This window comes from Camelina sativa, chromosome 7 (genome assembly GCF_000633955.1).
Source record: "Camelina sativa cultivar DH55 chromosome 7, Cs, whole genome shotgun sequence".
Classification (NCBI taxonomy): domain Eukaryota; kingdom Viridiplantae; phylum Streptophyta; class Magnoliopsida; order Brassicales; family Brassicaceae; genus Camelina; species Camelina sativa.
The window spans coordinates 22,546,747-22,567,740 of record NC_025691.1 but is presented as its reverse complement, the minus strand read 5'-3'; the positions used below and the strand labels follow the sequence as shown (position 1 = coordinate 22,567,740).

General features: G+C 34.3%; 4 protein-coding genes across 5 annotated transcripts in view; 2 read left to right on the top strand and 2 right to left on the bottom strand.

Moving 5' to 3' along the window:
* Nucleotides 3,030–6,596, bottom strand: LOC104702017. Its single transcript, XM_010417810.2, has 5 exons — nucleotides 4,432–6,596; nucleotides 4,218–4,320; nucleotides 3,939–4,127; nucleotides 3,573–3,644; nucleotides 3,030–3,361 (listed from the first exon to the last, which is right to left on the bottom strand). Exons 1-5 carry the CDS (start codon nucleotides 4,908–4,910, stop codon nucleotides 3,248–3,250), a joined length of 957 nt encoding a protein of 318 aa, XP_010416112.1. The 5' UTR covers nucleotides 4,911–6,596; the 3' UTR covers nucleotides 3,030–3,247.
* Nucleotides 9,058–11,341, bottom strand: LOC104702016. The gene is made up of 3 exons (XM_010417808.2): nucleotides 11,159–11,341; nucleotides 9,910–10,802; nucleotides 9,058–9,588 (listed from the first exon to the last, which is right to left on the bottom strand). Exons 2-3 carry the CDS (start codon nucleotides 10,794–10,796, stop codon nucleotides 9,585–9,587), a joined length of 891 nt encoding a protein of 296 aa, XP_010416110.1. The 5' UTR covers nucleotides 10,797–10,802; nucleotides 11,159–11,341; the 3' UTR covers nucleotides 9,058–9,584.
* Nucleotides 13,860–16,843, top strand: LOC104702015. 2 transcript variants are annotated; one of them, XM_010417806.2, is made up of 6 exons: nucleotides 13,860–14,666; nucleotides 15,333–15,517; nucleotides 15,637–15,871; nucleotides 15,985–16,070; nucleotides 16,156–16,247; nucleotides 16,330–16,843. In XM_010417806.2, the coding sequence occupies exons 1-6, from the start codon at nucleotides 14,571–14,573 to the stop codon at nucleotides 16,593–16,595; spliced, it is 960 nt and encodes a 319-aa protein (XP_010416108.1). In that variant the 5' UTR covers nucleotides 13,860–14,570; the 3' UTR covers nucleotides 16,596–16,843. The 2 variants fall into 2 exon arrangements, with proteins under 2 accessions (XP_010416108.1, XP_010416109.1); XM_010417807.2 differs by having other exon boundaries at nucleotides 13,862–14,666; nucleotides 16,336–16,843.
* LOC104704851 overlaps nucleotides 20,084–20,994 on the top strand; it is a 4,168-nt gene continuing 3,257 nt past the window's right edge. The window contains exons 1-2 of the mRNA XM_010420874.2: nucleotides 20,084–20,485; nucleotides 20,743–20,991. Coding sequence (XP_010419176.1) covers nucleotides 20,279–20,485; nucleotides 20,743–20,991 — 456 coding nt within the window. The 5' untranslated portion in view covers nucleotides 20,084–20,278. The remainder of the gene's footprint in view (nucleotides 20,486–20,742; nucleotides 20,992–20,994) is intronic.

The window sequence follows — 20,994 nt, the reverse complement described above, 5'->3', positions numbered from 1 at the left end:
GATATATCCTGGAAAAATGAGGATAAAAGTGTATAGTTATATGGCATATTCTACTTAGATTCTAAGGGATCGTTATGTGTATGTCTATATAGTTTTCGATAGGTCTTTTTATATTATACTATATACTCTAATCATAATATTTAAGAGGGAAAACTGATAAAACAAATTCGTGAGATCATTTAGAATTACAAGAAATGTATACATCAGAACATAAAATTAAGCAAATTTGTTTATTTTATACCAAATAAATATATTTATGTGCGATCAAGTGTTCCTTCCAAATGTTGAGAACTTGAGAGACTATTATCCGAAGTTCCGAACCACATTACTGCGTTTTCTGTTTTTGGCCATTACATGTGTTTTGATGGCCAATTTTTTTTTTTTAAAAGGTGATTTCCCGTATGTTTCGGGATTAGTTTGAATTTTGGTCTACTAGATGTTTATTAAAAGATATTATTATTGGTGACAAAGAAAAAGAAAACCATCAATTCCGGTTAGAAATTTAGAATAGAGTACTACAAGTATATTGTTGCACACAAAAAAGAAGTAGAAGTATAATTATGTAGTCAAGAATTCACAAAATATGTAATATTACAAAATAGATCATTCAAAGCATACTTATGTGTGGTGTTATAGTGAACCTCGTCACATTGTGTTGCAAAATGACATAAGAAAGAAAAGAATTTGGTTCGCTTTTCATGAATCAGATGAAAGAAGAAGCACAAAAATGAGGAACATCCCGAGGACTATTACTAGTGGAAGAACTAGTACCGACACGACATTAATGCAATATACTACTACACCATACCAAATAATCAGCCAATCGATGCTTAACCCATTTACATTTTGTCTATGTATCTCCTCATCAATTATTTTCCACAATGATTAAAATAAAATAATTTAATATATATGTAGTAGATCAATAATTAGTGGATTATATATGTAGTTGATCAATAATTAGTGGATTACGAGTTGTGGGAACACTCCAAATGCTCCGTTAAAGTTAGGCAAGCTTATATCCTTCTATAAACAAATAAAAGACACTATCTCTTGGTTCACAATCTCTATACCCTAAATAATATTACAACCTAAAAAGTAAACAAAGAAAACTCATCATCAGATAAATGAAAATAGATAACGTACAGTATTAATCTTTCGCAGTTGTATCCCAAATTGTTTTTTTGACTGACAAACCTGTAAGTTCAAACATATGTTACAAAATTATAAAATTATACTTGAGAAAACTTTGATTTGACACCGTTTTGTGTATGCAGTTTTGCCGGACCACTTTACATTTTTGAAAAATGTTTATAAATTTTAAAAAATAATATTGAATTTATAAAAAATCTTTTCTTTTTTTTCTTTCTTTTTCTCCTTTTTCTTAGTACACAGTCAATTTTGAAGTACAACTGTATTGTTATGACATTCTATTTCTATATATTCCATTTAGAGGTTATGGAATATAATTCCATTTACAGGTGAAAAGACAAAGGGAGGAATACTAGCAATCTAAGCTTTTGCATATCTTTTATTTTTATTTTTAGTTATAAGCATTTATATATTCCATTTAGAGGTTATGGAATATAATTCCATTTAGAGGATATGTNGCACAAAAATGAGGAACATCCCGAGGACTATTACTAGTGGAAGAACTAGTACCGACACGACATTAATGCAATATACTACTACACCATACCAAATAATCAGCCAATCGATGCTTAACCCATTTACATTTTGTCTATGTATCTCCTCATCAATTATTTTCCACAATGATTAAAATAAAATAATTTAATATATATGTAGTANAAAAAAAAAAAAAAAAAAAAAAAAAAGAGAGAAAAACCCAAAATATGAAATATTTTACCAATGCATTCAACCGGGTCCGGATTAGCCGGTCTGACCAGTCAATCTGTGATGAAATCCGGTCAAGGTCTAACACTAAAAATCCATTACAAAGAAAAGTAGAAGAAATAGCATTTTGGGTTACCCACTTCTTGACGTTACAGAGAGCGAAGTACGATATATATTTATTGCNCTAAATAATATTACAACCTAAAAAGTAAACAAAGAAAACTCATCATCAGATAAATGAAAATAGATAACGTACAGTATTAATCTTTCGCAGTTGTATCCCAAATTGTTTTTTTGACTGACAAACCTGTAAGTTCAAACATATGTTACAAAATTATAAAATTATACTTGAGAAAACTTTGATTTGACACCGTTTTGTGTATGCAGTTTTGCCGGACCACTTTACATTTTTGAAAAATGTTTATAAATTTTAAAAAATAATATTGAATTTATAAAAAATCTTTTCTTTTTTTTCTTTCTTTTTCTCCTTTTTCTTAGTACACAGTCAATTNGTATTCCGTTTATCAATGCATGCGTCTTTTGCTTCACCCAAATTAAGGTTTTATAATGATCGAACACGCAGAAGCGTTATGAGATGAATATATATATAAACAACCCGTACTAGTCTACTAGAGCTGCTTCAAAGAACTGGTTTAAATCAAAAGGTTTAAAGTTACTGCAGAATTCTTATAATTTTGAATTTTCCCTTAAGTAATTAATAGAAAATGTGAACTCCAATTATCAAACATATATATATATATATATATATATATAAGAAGAAAAATATATGTCTACACTTTGCTTGTGTTTTTCATTTTAAATTAAAGAGTATAGGCATTGGATTANTTTTGAAGTACAACTGTATTGTTATGACATTCTATCTCCATATATTCCATTTAGAGGTTNTAGAAATCTTGATCCCAAAATCATATCCAAGCTACAATGTAAAAAAGACTTGCAACTGATTCAAACGAAACCTGTAAATAGCATAAATAAAGTTTTTTCACAAGACAAAACGATCAAAAAAATGACAAATCAACTTGGTTTTGAGGTGGATCAACCGAAGCAATGTTGAGTAGAGAAAGAAGTTAAATATTATAAGGTGGACGATTGCTAGAGCAAAACAGTTTTTAGGTATACGAAAACGGAAGCTTTTGATTATTATTCACTTAAAAATTTAGTTTTTTTTTTCTTAACCTGATTGTGTGTTAATCAATATAAGGTATTTGCTACTTCTATGAAATAAAATAGGAATGAATTACAGTTGAGTGTAACGAAAGGAAGAACAAATGTGCTAATATCTAGGATAGAAACAAATTCTTGAACCGATCTTTAATATGTACTCACTAGCAGTTTGCTGATATGTACTCACTAGCAGTTAGTATGAACCTGATCTTTACTCTTTGTGTGCAGCTTTAGGGTCCACAATCCTGTCTTTGCAGACCAGAGAAGCAGGGGATGTCTCTATAGTTGTACCTTGATCAACAACAGCCTTACCCTCCAATATATCCTGAGATAGTATGAAGTCAAAAACACTTATTAATGCCCAGAATAGAAAACTGAGAAAGCAAGCAAGTGAATCAGACTCCATCAATATATATATACACTAACTAAGATGCACATTGCCAGGTTCTGTTCCTAGCTTACCATTTGAGCAAACACAATTGGAGAAAACAGAAAGAACAATAGTAAATTAGTGCAGAGAAAGGGAAGATTACTACCAAAGAAGCAGGGGACGTCTCCATGGTTGTACCTTGATCAACAATAGCCTCAGCCTCACCCTTCAATTTGTCCTGACATATCATTAAATCAAAACTTAATGCCCTGAATGGGAAATTGGGAAAGCAGACAGTTTACATCAGAAATGGACAAAACATTGAATCAGAGTACATGTATATATATCCATTGCCATTCCAAAGAAAGACCATAAAAGAGAGAATAATAGGTTGTTTACTGAATCCTTATGCAACTAATATCCTCAATATGTCAGGTTGTGATCACGAGCTTAGCCTTTAAGCAAACAAAACTGGAGAAAACAGTTAAACAGAGAAGTTCATAGTGCAGAGAGAAAAGAGAAGATTTACTACCTTCTCTTGAGACGACGGTGTCATTTGATTTTGAGGAGTAGCCACAGGTAATCCCATCAGTGGAAGAGAAGTCGTGGGTGTTTTCTCATCATCGGACTGCATACTCGTCAGCAATTTCGACTTGTTCTTGGGATGGTCCACATTCCAATAGCATTGATCAAGACTACCAAAAATACCTAGACTAGGCAACTGATTCAAAATGGTATGGAAGTCAAGAACTTAACTAATGCACCAGAATGCAAAATACTGAGCATAAAGAGAAAAGAAGATGAATACTACCTTTTCTTGAGAAGACATTTGAGGAATAGGTAAAGGGATCATCTCATCAAGAGCATCTTTTTCTGTAAACCTCGTATTGGCCACTAGCTCAGCGTTGTCACAACTGTTGTACAAATGACGAGAAATCAAAATAGTCAGCGGAGAAAAACCTAACAAAACAAGCACATTAACGCATCTTCCAATATAATAATGGACAAGGATCAGAAATTTTTACATGGAAGAGCTCCTTTGGTCTTCGTTCAAGGAATCTTCTCCTCCTCCGTAATCCGAAGAAGAAGACTGTGAAGGAAGAGAATCTCCGAGTCTTTCCTCCTCCGCTAAGGTCCCAACATACGAGTGCTTTGGACTGTGACAGAGATGTAGCGGTTTTGGCTTGAGACCACCGTGATATTTCTTGAAATTTGCTACTGCTCTCTTCAAATCCCAACTACATTCATCAAGATAAGCCGTCGCCTCTTCTTTACTTACTTCACCAGCCGCCATCGTTTGAAATGAATGAACGAGCAGATCAAGTTGGCTCACCAAGCGTGCCCGATGCGGTGGATCTGTACGCACAATCTTTGCTGTGTTTCCCGAGAAGAAAGCATCTTTAGCTTCATCTAAATTGCTTCCGTAGAGATCAAGGTACATGAGTGCGGTGATCCTATTTGCTCCGGTTTCCTTACAAAATTGACCAACGAGATCATTCTCCATCGTTGGCGAGACAAGATTGAACGCGACTTATACTTTCAGAGAAAAAAATAGAACAAGAAGACGAAGAACAGAGCAAGAAGACGAAGGAAACACAACTCTTTTTTTCTTCACTCGTTTCGTTTGTTTTATACATGTGACTCACTTTTCAGTTAAGGGGTAAAAAGGTAACTGACCCTTCACGTATAAAAAAAGGAGGCGCTATATACTGTATTAAGTTTAACTCTTAACGAATTAAATCCGCTTCATTATCTTAAAACTTTTTTTTTTCATCAACCCGAACCGGGAATTAAGGGGTGGAATACAATTTCGGAATCAACCAAACCCGGTTAACTGGTACAACCTACACGACTAAAGATGAAACCCTAGAAGGAGCATTCTTCAAACTCCGCCAGGTTTCATCCCGTCATCGGGAACTTCTAAGCTATCCTCAATCCGGTGAAGGAGGGAGACACCGGCAAGGAGAACAAATCTCCCAACAGCACCGCCGAAGTCTAGAGCGCCGTGGAACATGAACACGACAAACTCCCCTCCTTACACACGCGGCACAACCCTCCGAAACATGAGGCGACTTCCGCCGCGGAAGCCAAACCGATTAAGATGCACGGCGGCTCGCTAGTCGCCTACTCCCAATTAAATCCCTCTATTGCCCACTTCCAAGAGGGACTTGCCTCGGCACCGACCTCGATCCCAGCCGGACTACACCCGCTTCGGCCACGGCTCCGCCCCGCCTCACGTTTACTCCACGCCTCAGCACCGCCGGAGAGGATAGCTCGAATAGTCTCCTCCTCGATTGTCCCACCACCTTCCACTTAAGAGGAGAAAGATAAGACCTTGGAGAAGCAGTAAAAGGGTGAGCCCTCCCCGGCGGCCAAAGAGGCTCACCGGAGAGGCAGGACCAGATCTACAAAGAAAACCTTGTGTCGTAGAAGAGGAGAGAGGAGAGAGAAGGGAGACGCGCGTGCAGTCACGCGCGGGAGCTTCAACCTTTTTTTTCATCTTAAAACTTATCTCAAGAACCAATCTTGGAGAAGGTATTCGCAGTAGTTTCTCCTAGGTCGGTTAACTTGTCCTTCCAAGTTTCTACAGAGTTTATATTATTTTCCATTAAAACTATCATTAATTGTAAAGTGCCAATAAACTAACATGTACTGTAGTAAAATGTAACCAGAGTGAAACACTTTTATTTTAAACTCTTAAAGATCAGTGCCCGAGCTACAATGTAAAAGGGGACTAGCAACTAGTTCAATATTAAACCTTGAAACAGCATAAAACAAAGTTTTTCAGTAGTTAATACCATCATAAGGTGACAAATTAGCTTGGTTGAGGGGTGGATCCACCCAAGCTATTCGGTCAGACAAATAGTTCATTCTAGGGGAACGATGGCTACTATATTTGTCATCAGCGAGATAGTGCATCATGCGATGGATATATTCAGTTCCTCTCCCCCAAGAGATCAGCTCTTGTAAGAGAGGTAGGTTGACTGGCAAATACTGTCAAGCCACCAAGTTCTCTCTTCTCTTCCCATACCTTACGTTTAAGGTCTAGCTTAAACACGGACGCTTTGTTGCTTGTGGAGATAACATATACATCCCCTTCATGCTCCATCACCAACAATCGGATCTCCCTCAAACCTGTCTGAGAAAGAAAGGCGGGACAGGGTTTCACAAGAAGAATATTCCAGGCTGCTCTGGGNCGCCTCACGTTTACTCCACGCCTCAGCACCGCCGGAGAGGATAGCTCGAATAGTCTCCTCCTCGATTGTCCCACCACCTTCCACTTAAGAGGAGAAAGATAAGACCTTGGAGAAGCAGTAAAAGGGTGAGCCCTCCCCGGCGGCCAAAGAGGCTCACCGGAGAGGCAGGACCAGATCTACAAAGAAAACCTTGTGTCGTAGAAGAGGAGAGAGGAGAGAGAAGGGAGACGCGCGTGCAGTCACGCGCGGGAGCTTCAACCTTTTTTTTCATCTTAAAACTTATCTCAAGAACCAATCTTGGAGAAGGTATTCGCAGTAGTTTCTCCTAGGTCGGTTAACTTGTCCTTCCAAGTTTCTACAGAGTTTATATTATTTTCCATTAAAACTATCATTAATTGTAAAGTGCCAATAAACTAACATGTACTGTAGTAAAATGTAACCAGAGTGAAACACTTTTATTTTAAACTCTTAAAGATCAGTGCCCGAGCTACAATGTAAAAGGGGACTAGCAACTAGTTCAATATTAAACCTTGAAACAGCATAAAACAAAGTTTTTCAGTAGTTAATACCATCATAAGGTGACAAATTAGCTTGGTTGAGGGGTGGATCCACCCAAGCTATTCGGTCAGACAAATAGTTCATTCTAGGGGAACGATGGCTACTATATTTGTCATCAGCGAGATAGTGCATCATGCGATGGATATATTCAGTTCCTCTCCCCCAAGAGATCAGCTCTTGTAAGAGAGGTAGGTTGACTGGCAAATACTGTCAAGCCACCAAGTTCTCTCTTCTCTTCCCATACCTTACGTTTAAGGTCTAGCTTAAACACGGACGCTTTGTTGCTTGTGGAGATAACATATACATCCCCTTCATGCTCCATCACCAACAATCGGATCTCCCTCAAACCTGTCTGAGAAAGAAAGGCGGGACAGGGTTTCACAAGAAGAATATTCCAGGCTGCTCTGGGCGGGTCAAAAACCCCGAGGTGGCCGCAGGTACTGAGACAATAGAACATACCATTCGAAAATACACATTTAGACCATTCGAGATGGCCGGGTCTGTTTCTCGGGTAGCGATGGCTGGTCCATTTGGTTTCACCAGGGCGACAAGTCTTGATCTTAAAACCTAAACCTGAGCGGAAATTTGCACTCAAGATCGAGATGACCAAACAACTAGCTAATGTAGGACAGTAGGAGCGGCTGAGAATGCTATGCATTGGTATCCCTTCCATGGTAAGTAGACGCGCTCCCGGGTAAAAGGGTCAAGAAAGAATAACGCCTCGGGGAAATCTCGTTTTGAGGTAAGCAACCAACCATCCTTGTAACAAAGGAACTCATGGCAACCTAAGTCTGGAAAATCTTGCTTATATATTTGACCCCGCATTGTGTCAAAAAGAAGGTAGGTTTCAGTAGGAGTTTTGCGGTCCGTTATTCCTCTACGTGATGTATAACCAAAGCGTTCAAGTGGATAAAGCAGCCAAGGACGAGGCTGTAACTTCCTGAAAAAAACAGCTGCTTCACACCATGCCTTGCAGACAACGGAAGCTTGTATGTTGGCTTTTAACCCTAGACGGGACAGTATCTCGTGCAGGAGATCTGAGGGAATATCTAGATCCCACCTCGGTCCTGTTATACTCTTCTTCGATGGACGATCAATTCTTCTAGCTTTTGTACTGCATATATGTGACAATTAATTACAAGGAGGAAAACCCATTATTGACTGTTTGGTCTAGTGTGAAAGCTAGAAAAATTGAAATCGTTCGCTCGTGTAACAGTGAAAAAAACGTAACAGCACAAACCTAATCCTAATTCAGAGAATCATAAAATTCCGATCAAGATGAATAGAGAGAGAGATACATAGGAAATTAAACTCACGACTGCAGCATTATTCTCTTTCTTGAGACGTACGATGGAGTAGCGGCAGCCGGCAGGCACTGTATGTCAATCTCCAATATTTGATGCCACGATCAGATAGATAGGTATATATATATATATAAGCCTTGATTGTTTCCGGTTCCGGTTCCGGTTCCGGTTCCGGTTCCGGTTCCATTGCTAAAAAACCGCAACTTATCGAATTGCTATAATTTGGGCAACCCCCGCAATAACCGGAATGATCAAGTGAACCGGTGATCCGAAATAAACATTATGGAACCGGTCAGGAGCACAACAAGAATAAAAATAAACTGTGGACAAATAAGGAGTCAAGAACTAAACTACAAACCAATGAGTTATGTATATTCAACCACCAGTACAAATGATTAGATAGATACCTTTAAGGACATTCGCAGTTCCAGCATAAGCACAGGAAACAAGTGTCATATTAGTATATATTACAATATTTTCTAATCTGCTCATTGAATGTATTTGAAACTTCAGCTGTAGCCTTTACACTTTCTTGTAGATATTGGAACACAAATAAAGATTACAATATCTACGACTAGAGGTCCATAATCATCTCGCTGAAATTTCACATGCATGTCTCTCTCTCTTATAACCTTGACATGCTTTCTGACGGTCAGACTCAAGTTCCCTAAGGACAGCTGAGTGCTATCCAGCTAAACTCTGCAACTTATTCTACAGCAAAGAAGGACCATTGCTTGTTTTTTAAACCACTAATTTAGTCAAATCAATTTTCAGAATACTCTAAGACTCATTAAGCGCCTGAAACTGAACGCCCCCTCTAGTACAGAAATCAAGACTACCCTGCGCTTTAATTGCCAGTTGACTGAATCTCAGATTTGCAATTCACACATTGGACGGATACAATCTTTTTGAAACAGCTGATCCTATTGAATTTTGTACATCCACAATCCTCATATGTTGGATCAAAGAAAAGTCAAATCCAAGTAATTAAAAAGAAAGACCAGTGCTTTTTTCAGAGTTCACAACAAGAAAGCTCCAATATTTTTGAGTCTGGTTTATTTCAGAGCTCTTCAAATCCTCGCTCATCAATATCTACTTCCACTCTCTGCAACTCTTTTTTCATCTGCAAAATTTTTTTAAGTGGAAGCAATAAGAGACCTCACTGAGTTGGATAATCTCTAATGATAATAACTTCTGCATTGCTAAAACATGAAAACTAACAGAGAATAGTTCATCTACTGAAAATAGCAGAGCTTTACCAAAACTAAATCTTCCTAAACATTTGCAAATACTTAACCAAGAAAAAAGACAGAACAAACATCCCAAGTTTTTCAAATTTAGTTGCTATTTCAAAGGGTAGCTAAAGTTGGAAACGAACTGAATCAAAGGTGTACATGCTAACAGAGTCAAGAACTCATATCAAGGTAATTACAAAACACTTTACCTCAGAAATGTAAGCGCAAGCATATTCAGGACTGCTTCTTGGTTTTTTACTGGTAGATTCATACGTATCATTTTGTACGCAACGTCGAATACAAATTCTTTCTGAGCTGGCAAGATATTGTAGACCTTGATGTTCCGTTGTAGAAGACGACCAATCTCGTTGGTAGATTTGTAGACTGTATCTTCCAAGAGCTTTCTTGTTGCATCGCCAATTTCATCAAGAATGTGTATGCAGTCTTGGTCTAATTTCGGATGACGACTTAGTTGAATACCAATGTAGACTAAAGTGCCAAAGGCTGCAACGATTTCTTCGGATCCACGGTGTTCTGGCATTGCTACTATGTTCTTAGCTTCATCTTTAAACTCTCTATAGAAGCGAACCAGAAAGTTCCATTTCAAAGATGTTGACATGTCAAGGAAAATGTAGAAACCCAACAATGGCTCTCTGTTGGCCAGATCGCGAAGGCAATATGAAAGCTCTGGCCATGTCAGATCGTTTTCGTGCGGTAATCTTGTCACGGAGTAGACAATGTTCCTTAGGAAACTCAAATCCGCTTCTCCTTCAATCTTGTCTATATTTGAGTGCTTTCTGAGGCATAATATAAGTAGAGGCTTGAGATCAGCAAGGGCATATGCAGAGAAGGGTTTATCTGAGAGGTAGAAGGACAGCAGTTGCAGTGCTTTGTTCCTGAGATCCCTATCGGTATTGTTGAGATAAAACTGCAGGAGTCTCACGCCTAACACGTTTGGGAAGGTCTCAATACAGAGTTGGTAAAGTGGAAAAGCAGATTGGTATTCCAGAGAATCCTGTGGGCTAAAGCATCCTCGCACCAGATCTGTATCTGTGATTGTTCCCGTCTCTCCAAGATATGCCATTGCGTTCTCCATTTTGCCCTAAAAAGAAAAGGTGGTTCAAGGAAGAATCAATTAGTGATTATAAACACAAAGCTTTCTTGTTCAAACTTAGAACTGGTCAGTTCGTATCCGATCAATCAACTAAACCCTAAATTTCCCACCCCAAAGGGTTTTACAAACACAAAGCTTTCTTGCTTAAACTCAGATCAATCAATCTAGTAATTAAACCCTTGGTTGCGGAACAAGAAAGAAGAAGAATATCTAAAAGAGAAACGAAATTGGATCGTGAACTGAGAATCTGAAGAACAAGAACGCGCCCTACTGTAAAAGAAACCACACAGAGGAAATCAAGAACAAGAATTTCAGAGAAACCGATACCAAAAACACTGACTTACCGGAGAATTTAGGGTTTTGAAACTCTAGGGAAGAAACTGGGAAGCAAGACAATGGAATATTGCGACAGGAATTTTAGAACTCTGGGGGTAGAAGATGACTTTCGCGTTGAAGACAAAGAGAATGAGAGCACTTGACTGAATTCAACTTACGCGAGAGAGAGAGAGAGAGAGAGAGAGAGAGAGAGAGAGAGAGAGAGAGAGAGGGGAAAAAGAGACGTTAGAGAACTTAAGATCAATTTCTCTTGGGCTTAAGATCAATTTCACTTAACAGGCCCATTTATCATAATTGTGCGACTTCTTTTATTTATACAGCCATTTTTTTTTTCACCACCAATTTATAAATTAGTAATAACAAATGTAAAACCAAATCTACTATACATTACAAGGATCTATACTTAATTTTCAATAGCATTCGAATTTTGTTTGGAGTTCCCAAATCTTATTTGACATTACTTATCGGCTTATCGTCGCCGATCTTCTTGATTTGAGTTATAGTACTACTATAAATTACAATAGAAACAGAGCTAAATTAGCCCAAACGAGATTATTGTATACATTTTTTAAGCTGTTGTAGTTGCATCCCTGGGATGAACAGCATATTCGTTGCATCACACGGTCCAACACATGTATAATAATCAATCATAACACACAACTACTTCACACTATAGTACAAAGATATAAATTTTGTGGATAATAATAACTCTCATAGCGTTGGCGACATAGCGACTCGGAGTAGTGTGGTGACTGAGGAGGAAACGACAACATATAGGACACGTGACTTTTAGTTAAACAAAGTAACAAAAAAAAGTAACAAACTATTCCCCCCACGTGTTAAACATACAATATATAATTCGAAATCTTTTTCCTATAACATTCGTTCAAATCTTTTTAACAAAGAAAATGCTCTTTTCACAATATATAGATATTAAAAAAAAGGAAAATGTTGAGAGCTCTAGAATCCAACTTGTTCATTTAAACTTTTTTTTTATTGCAAGAGACTATTTAGAGATTTTCTTTCCATTACACTAATCTATAACACCACACAGGCACACATGAACTCCATTACTTAGTCGGTAGAACTTTTGAACTTTTAGTACAGTATCAGTACTTGCTAACCGCAATTGAGAAAAATGCATAATAATCAAAAATACGTAAGGTATTATCATGAACATAAAAAAAAAAAAAAAGTTATGGAGGAAAATTATAAATAATTGAATTGGAGAAAAAGAAGAAAAAAAATAATAGAAGCAAAACGCGAGAGACCGACGCAGTTTTGGCAGAGACACGCGTCGAGCAGGAAGCGAACTGATCCGACACCACACTCTTGTTCCAGTGTTCACATTCTTCACTCTTCTTATTATTTCACTCAGCATTTCTCTCCACATTCACCCTTTTATTTTTATAATGTTCTTTTTACCTCTGCCTTTTTTTAATTTTATTTTTATTGTCGGTATTTTACTTGTGTATAAATTAATTATCATTCTTCTTACTTACTTCTAGTCAGCTAATTAAGTTTACGTCGGTGATTGACTCATATGCTCGAAATATTATATAAATCAAAAACCGTAATTCCAAAAATTATAGATAACTCGAATTTTTATACATATACACACAAAAAAATCAAACGACATTTATATGAGAGCGGAAATCTTAATCATCTTTCTTCTTTCTAAAGAATAACAACTAACTAATGGTATAATTTTTTTTTTGAGTGGTGAGATTTTTTTTTCTTCTTTTCACCATGAACTTAATCATAATGTCTACAAATCTTCACAATTATTTTTGTTTCTTCTGTTAATCGTAAACGTTTTAAAAAATAGTAATAATTATCTCGTTTCATATATATTTTAGAAATTAGGATGAAATGAAACATTTTCTTTACTGGAAAATATGATCACTATTTAAGTTATTATTTATCCGTACTGTGTAAGAAGATTTTTTTTTTACTTGAGCTACAGAAACTATATAATTTATTTTACTATAAAGATACATTTTTCTTTGTTAAGAAAATAGAAATATATTTACATAATAAAAAGTATGTAATGTAATAAACTAATAATTCTCATAAAAAATCTTTATGTAAACAAACAAGTAATCAGCATTGACAAACTCTTTCCGTTTGTTAGATTTCTGACTTTACAGTTTCTTAACCCAAACATTGATAGTATATGAACCCATAGATATTTTATTCACGTCAATAACTAAAAAAGACTTACGAAAAAACAAAACAAAAAACTCATTACTGGCATTTTCAGAAAGCTTTACCACTCACTCACCAGTCACCATAAAAAAGGATTAATTTAGTTAATCTGTAATAGTATATGTCTAGCGTCGTCCTCGTGTTCTCCAAAATTACAATTAATCCATATATAGCTAATTAACTTTAAAAAAGAAAGATATCCTGGCATAAGGTCATCATGAGCATATTCGATATATAAAACAAAAGAAACTATTACCAATTTCATTTAATACTTGCAATGTGACTAGATTTGTGTTGTAGTAATGACGTAATTATGTTCTAAAACTTTTTGGTTCTTTTTTTGGCTATCTATAAATTATACAAATATATATATATATATATATGAGTATTATTGTATAATAATAACGCAATCCTCCTTTTTTAAATTTAGCTAGATACGAGTTGTTTTTTCTTTATGGATTATATCTATTTATTTGTTAGAAACAGAAAGAAAGAAAAAAATCAGACAAAACTCAAAAGTCTTCAGTTTCATACTTGGGGCCTTGAGGAGGGGGGTTTGGTTTTTTTTATCAAATAAAAAAAATGGGAAGTAATTAGCTAATAAATAAATAAAATAAAAGGATCAGAGTGAGTGAAATGGAGATAGAGAGAGAAAGAAGCTTTCGTTTCCCTTCTTCCATTAATACAAAGCAATCCTACTCACAAAGCTTTTATTCATCTCTACTTCAGTTTCTCTTGTCCTCATTTTTCATCTGATAATTAAAACCGCTAAAACAAACCCATTCTCATTTTCATCTTTATAATCGAATCAAAAAGTTTCGATTTTTTTTTTTTTTTTTTTTTTGTTTTAAAGAACCCAGAAGAAGAAGCTCTGTTCTTGTTCTTTAGTGTGTTATCTTTTTTCTTTTTTTTTTCTGGGGGAGGGGTTATTTAGGGGGTGGAGAATCTGAGTGTTTGGATTTACAGAAAAGATTAAAAGGAAAGAGAGTTATATTGGGAATTATAAAGCTACCATATTGGGATTTGTTGTGTTTTTATTTTTTTATTTTTATTAATGAGAGAAGACCAGAAATTATTAAATTTCCAAACTCTGTGTTCCCTTTCGTGGATTAGGATTTGTTTATAAAAAGATCTCTAATTTCAGAGAGATTGACTAGACCAAGACCAAGAACAAGAACAAGAACAAGAAGAAGAGTGTAGATAAGAAGAAGAATGTGGTGGTGGTGTTCTTCAACTAAAGGTCGTTCGAATCTTGAGAGGTTTCTTTTAGGAATCACTCCTAAGCCTCCTTCCTTCTCTCTTCCTCAGGTAAATTAACTCTTCTTCTTCTTCTTCTCTTGAAGCTAATCCTCGATTTAAGGGATAATTTGAGTCTTACGTCTCAACTAATCATTTTTTTCTTTTAATTAATCGGTTGTCTCCCCTCCCCACCTCTCAAATCTCGTATTCTAATCAACAGATTTTGTCCAGAAGGTCTTTTTTTGTTTTTTTAATCACGGGATGATGTGTATCAGGCAACCTAAATAAAAACTAGTAGTAAATATTTTTCATGATTTTGGGTGTGATGAGATTTGGCAAATAGAGACAATAATTGCATGGTCCATCAAGGTGTAAAAATTATATCTATGAAAATCAAATCTATCCCTTCATGGATTCTGTATCACCCACGTGGAATAAACGTGCGACTTAATTTGCTTTCCTCAACATTTTTATTATTATTATATTCAATAATACTGAGTAGTCTTGGTTGAAATCTTCTTGATGCTTGCTAGTTGCTGCTGGGTTTATATAGAGACCTATCTCTCTGTATCATTAGAGAGGGTTTATGTCTGTGTTTATGGATTAATCTGAACTGCTTGAATTTGATCTTAACAACTTAATCATATAGTAAGTGATTTGAATTTTTTTTGAGGTTTGAGTGTCGGTTGCAGAGCTGTTTTGAGTGATCTTTTTTTTTTTGACAATTCTTGGCAGGAACATGGAAAGGATGAGGTTGAATATTTCAGGCTTGGTGATCTCTGGGACTGTTACGATGAGCTGAGTGCATATGGATTTGGATCGCAGGTCGAGTTAAGCAATGGTGAAACTGTTATGCAGTACTATGTCCCGTATCTATCAGCCATCCAAATCCACACTAACAAACCCGGCTTGATTTCCAGGTTTGTTGTGATGAGCATTGTCTTGTCTTGTTTAATAATGGGAGTTTCAGGATAGGTCTATAGGTGTTTAATCTGTTGGAGTTTCGTCGTACTGAATAGTTTTGTTGTTGTTGTTGCAGGAACCAGAGTGAGGTGGTTGAATCTGAGAGTAGCGAGTGTTGGAGCGATAGTGAGAGTGAAAAGTTGCTGTCAAGGTCAATGAGCAATGATTCGAGCAAAACATGGGATGCTGTCTCTGAAGATTCGGTTTCTGATCCGGATGCTACACTACTGCTGAAAGATAGACTTGGTTACCTTGACTTTAAGCACATCGAAAGAGATCCTCCCTACAAGCGGGTTCCCTTAACCGACAAGGTTCTCTCTTCTCTCCCTTCATTTCTTTAGTTACTCTCTCCTTTTTTTTTTTTTTAAATGTAATGAGCTATGGTTTTGAATACAGAAGTGTAATGTTCTTGATTCTCTTTCAGATAATTGAACTGGCGGAGAAGTATCCTGGACTCATGACCTTAAGGAGTGTCGATATGTCTCCTGCAAGTTGGATGGCTGTTGCGTGGTAAGTCGTTTGTTGTTCAAGTCAACACAACCCTTCCTGTTTTTGTACTTCCAATGGGTGACTGAGTGATGATTTGATGAATTAGGTACCCTATATATCACATCCCAGCATGCAAGACTGAGAAAGATCTGACGACAGGCTTCCTAACTTATCACACTCTTTCTTCGACTTTTCAAGGTACGTATGATCACTAGTTTTACCCAAAATTAATTATGACCAAGCACCATTTCTTGTTTTTTGTTAACGGCTTGAACAAAAGCTGCAGATAATGTGGTGGAAGGAGATCAAAGCAACAACAAAGACCAGGAAGAAACAGAAGAGTGTGATGAAGAATCTGTTGTCAACAAGAGAATCCCATTGCCTCCATTTGCTTTAGCTAGTTACAAAATGCAAGGTGATCTTTGGAGCAAGACAGGATTTGACCAAGACCGGTTGAGTTATCTTCAAAAGGCTGCAGATTCATGGCTCAAACAGCTCAATGTTGATCACCATGACTATAACTTTTTCATAAACTCGAGCTTCTAAAAGGGTCTTCGTAGCTCGTTTGTTTATCGTTTCTCCAAAAAAAAAAAAAAAACAACCGTAACCCCTGAACATTTCTTTCTTGTTTCAAGCTCCTATCCTCTCTGCTTCTCTGTGTTTCTTCTCTTCTTTTTGTTTTTCTTTTGTCTGGCCCGTTGTGTTGTTTTAGGTAGCAACCGCCATCGCGGAGCTTTTCCTCCTGTTGCAAGCCAATCATGGAAGTATCTAAGAAAGAAAACATTTTTTTTTTATTCCTTTTACTTTTGTTTTTGGGTTTTTACAGTGATGAGAAAACAAGAAAAATTGTTTTTTCTTGGGGTGAGCCGATGTAAATGGTTCCGTGAACAGAGTACTCTGGTTAATATATANTTTTTTTTTTTTTTTTTTTTTTTTTTTTTGTATGTCGGTAAGAGCAAACTATTTTTTGTTGGATTTTGTTGATATATGTCTTGTTGTTTTTTCTTTTTCTTTTAATTTAGTGTTGAATATGATATGATGATGATATTTTTGTCTTTAGTCTTTACAATAGACAGTTACATTTTTGGACTTAGAGAATTTCTGACTCAAAACGTATTTTAGAAACGGAAGTCCAAACTTCAAATAATTAAAACCGTAACAGTCAAACTTTTAGTTCAACAACTTTTGTTTGCTATATCAGTTAATACTTAACTAGATTAACATTCGTATTAGAGCACGAGCACGGGTTGAAATTCATTTTATTTATATTGTAATATTTTATAAAATATAACTTATGTGATTATTTTTAAACAAAATTTTAGATAAAATATTATGCAATAAAATTATATGCTAAATAAGATGATTTGAAAAAGATATTTATTTTGTAAGTTTTATATTGTTAATGATTTTAGATAATTACACGTGATATAACATTGGTTAAATTTTATTTTATACAAAATTTTGTATATTTTCTATTTTAAAATAAAATTTTAATATATTGCATTAGTTTACGTATTTGAAGTTATTTCAATAATATATATTCTATATCATGACTTGAATGTCATTAAGGTATTATATTATAAGTAATTTAATATATTGTTATACTTTTTGTTTTAATATACTTGGTTTTTTAAAATTCTTTCATATTATAGTGACATATTATTGACATTGATATAACAAACCAATTTAGAGTGTTTATAGTTTCTAACTTTAATATCAAGTTTCAATATTTTAAAAATATTTCAAAATAAATTATTTAAAGTTTATTATATTATATAAAATTATAAAATTCAACTAAAAAATATGAAATTGAAATTTAAATATTCAAATTTTGACATGTTACTCAGTAAATTTTTTTAATTCAATAGATATTATTTTTAAAGAATAATATTAATAAAAATTGAATATTTTATAGATTGAATCATTTATATTTGTTTTTAAAAATTCAACTTATGGTATATCCGGAAATAAAAATATTTTTTTCATTATAATAAATAATATGATAATTTATTTGTTTCACAAAATATATTCATATATAAAAATGAGAGGTGAAGTATAATAATAATTAACAAATTAAAATGTTAAGTTAGATATCAAAGGATTTTATTTGATGAATAATTTAGTAAAGGAAATTAATATGGTAAGTTAGATGATATCAAATGATTCTTTAGAATATTCTCTTTAAGATTTTTTGAAACAATAAATCTAGACTATACAAATAATATAAAACTTAATCTATAACTTATTTGTAACCAACTTATTAAAATTATATAGTCTACAAAACAATGTTATGTACTTCCGTTTTATAATATTTTACTCTTAAAAATACAGGTTAACAACAAGTATTTATTTCCTTTTTTATAATATTTTACTCTTAGAAATTTCAACCCCTGTTATAGTATTTTACTCTTAAAAATACAGATTAACAACAAGTATTTATTTCCTTTTTTAATTGTTCTATTAACTTTTTACAGATTTCTTCATTATATGAGAAAAAATTATGATATTCAACTCTGTGACTATCCTTCTGATAACAAAAAAAAAAAAATTGTCTACCAAAAATATGGGTGTAGACTGTGTATAGCATTTCTTTAGAGATCAAGTCATCTATATATACATTTTTATTTAAAAATAAAAATTAAGGAAAGGAACACATGTTTACTCCAAATGTGTATGGTACCAATTACCAAAGTGGGGTTTTTGTTTTTTTTTTGTTTTTTTGTTTTAAATGTGTGTTTGTACTTGATATACTAGTTATTGTCGTTTCCTAACTTAGCTACATTAAATCAATCGAAACCTGAAATTTGACATGTAAATAGTCGAATAATTAAGTGATTTGAAGTATTTGAAGTATTAAGTGATTTTTGTTTTTTTAGTTTAATTGATTTCAAGTATGCTCTAAATTTTTTGTATGTCCGATTTAATATTGTATATTTTCGGTTGATATATTAGTTATATAAACAATTCAATAATCGATAGATTGGAAACGGTTAATGAACTATTTATATAACTATTATGTCAACCGGAAACGACAATATTAAATCAGATATGATTATCTACATGCTAAATTTTTAAAAGTTGATGGTAAGTATATAACAACATGTAGACAATCAAATAATTAATGTATAAATCAGAACATGGTTCTAGTATAAAATTAAGGAAAAGGATGATAGATTTACTCCATATATATGTAACAAAGTGGTTTTTTTTTGGTTTTTAGTTTAATGTTTCCAAGTATGCTCTATATGTATTTTTTTTAAAAAAAATTGTCCATTCCGGTATACTATTCATATAGACAGTTCACCAACCGCTTCCGATAACAATCAAAATCGATCGTTTTAGTAATTTTGTTGTCGTTTTCTCACTAATGATTTTAAAGCAATCAAGCTCTAAATTTTACAACGTACAATCAAATAATTTATGGTTTTAATTCAATTACAAAGTTCAGAAATCTCATTAAAATAATAAATTATTGTTATTTTGAATTGAATGATACACCTAAAATTTTGTGTTTTTTTTTAATTATTAACTTTTTTTGAAGCTGAAAATATATATACTATTAATTTAAAAATAACATCTAATTACTTTCAAAATACAACTTTTTGATATAGCCAACACATCTAATCCTCCTATACAATGGGAGTACATCTTTAAAATCCTTATATCTTTAAATGAATTTGTGTAGATTTTCATGTATATACAATAGGTAATAATCCAAGATCTTTTTCAATTAAAATAAATTAACATAAATTCAATCTTTAAAAAATATCAATACTAAAATCAAATCACTAAACAAAATATCCTATTTATTATCCATAAGATACTTAAAAAATTGTGATTTTTTTTTCAACCACTACATTTATGGTTGCTTTCAATTATTTTTTCTTTTTTTGGGTCAAAATGTTCTCAACATTTTCTTCTCGTGTCATAAAGTCTGAAGATATTAGGATTCGCTTTTTTGTTAGCTGGATTATACTCAACTCTTTTGATAATTTTTTTTTTTTTTTAATTTGGTTAAAAAAAAAAAATTCCTTTTTGAGAGAGAGAGTAAACCAAATTTTAATCATCCCCTCTTTCTCTCTTTCTTCTTCTTCTTCTCCATCATTCAAAGTGTGACAATGAACTACACGACGTTACGCGTCTTCTTCTCTTTTTGATTCTTTCGCAAGAAATCTTTTGCCTTCCATCGAACACTAGTCGAAATCAAGAAACTTGAAGCATCTCCGGAGATGGTTTCGTTTGCGGGTTTCGCGTTCGTGTTCGGGTTTTTACTGGGGATTCTCGCGATCGTTGCGGCGGAAGTTATAGGGTTTTTGTTTGTTCTGAAACGGTTGAATCGGAAGAGTAATAAACGACATGAATCGAATTCGGGTTCTGATCCAACTCTCAAGAACTTCGATCCTCGCCGGTCTATTGATTTCAGTCTCAGCAAACAGGTGACCAGAACCCTCCTCAATTGATCGTTTGAGTTTCGAAACCCTAATTTAGTCTGACAAGATTGAGTAGAGTACGCCCTAATTTTGAATTTTGAATTGAGAAGATAAAAAGAAAATGTGAGTTTCGGATTTAGTGGGAATTAGAATCTTGTGGTTTGGTTTGTTTTGGTGACTGTTTTGATCATTGTGGCTATTTTTAGACCTCTGTGAATATGAAAGCTGTTTAATTTTTATTTGTCTGTATGCCTATATCTCAGGGAGTGATCTGGATTATGGAAATGGATGAGAATGTAAAGGATTGGATGAAGAAGGACAAGTTACCAAAGGAGCAAAAGAAGAAGAGAGTTGATCTCATGGAGGTACATCCAATTAGGAGATTTGCTCGTATCAAAGACCATAAGCTCATCTTGTCTGATTCAGATGGCACTCAGACTTGTATTACTCTGAAAGGTTGCTTTGTTAACGCTGTTTCAGGCTCTGGACCGACTAGGAAATGGTACATGATTGTC

What these genes read in the sequence shown, in the direction of transcription:
- LOC104702017 (XM_010417810.2), bottom strand. Translation starts at nt 4,910, where the DNA reads ATGGAGAATGATCTCGTTGGTCAATTTTGTAAGGAAACCGGAGCAAAT. An exon ending in GACCAAAGGAGCTCTTCCAT is followed by an intron (nt 4,321 to 4,431) that starts GTAAAAATTTCT and finishes TTTGTACAACAG; the next exon opens with TTGTGACAACGCTGAGCTAG. An exon ending in AAATGTCTTCTCAAGAAAAG is followed by an intron (nt 4,128 to 4,217) that starts GTAGTATTCATC and finishes ATTTTGAATCAG; the next exon opens with TTGCCTAGTCTAGGTATTTT.
- LOC104702015 (XM_010417806.2), top strand. Translation starts at nt 14,571, where the DNA reads ATGTGGTGGTGGTGTTCTTCAACTAAAGGTCGTTCGAATCTTGAGAGG. An exon ending in GGGTTCCCTTAACCGACAAG is followed by an intron (nt 15,872 to 15,984) that starts GTTCTCTCTTCT and finishes ATTCTCTTTCAG; the next exon opens with ATAATTGAACTGGCGGAGAA. An exon ending in AGTTGGATGGCTGTTGCGTG is followed by an intron (nt 16,071 to 16,155) that starts GTAAGTCGTTTG and finishes TTGATGAATTAG; the next exon opens with GTACCCTATATATCACATCC.
- LOC104702016 (XM_010417808.2), bottom strand. Translation starts at nt 10,796, where the DNA reads ATGGAGAACGCAATGGCATATCTTGGAGAGACGGGAACAATCACAGAT.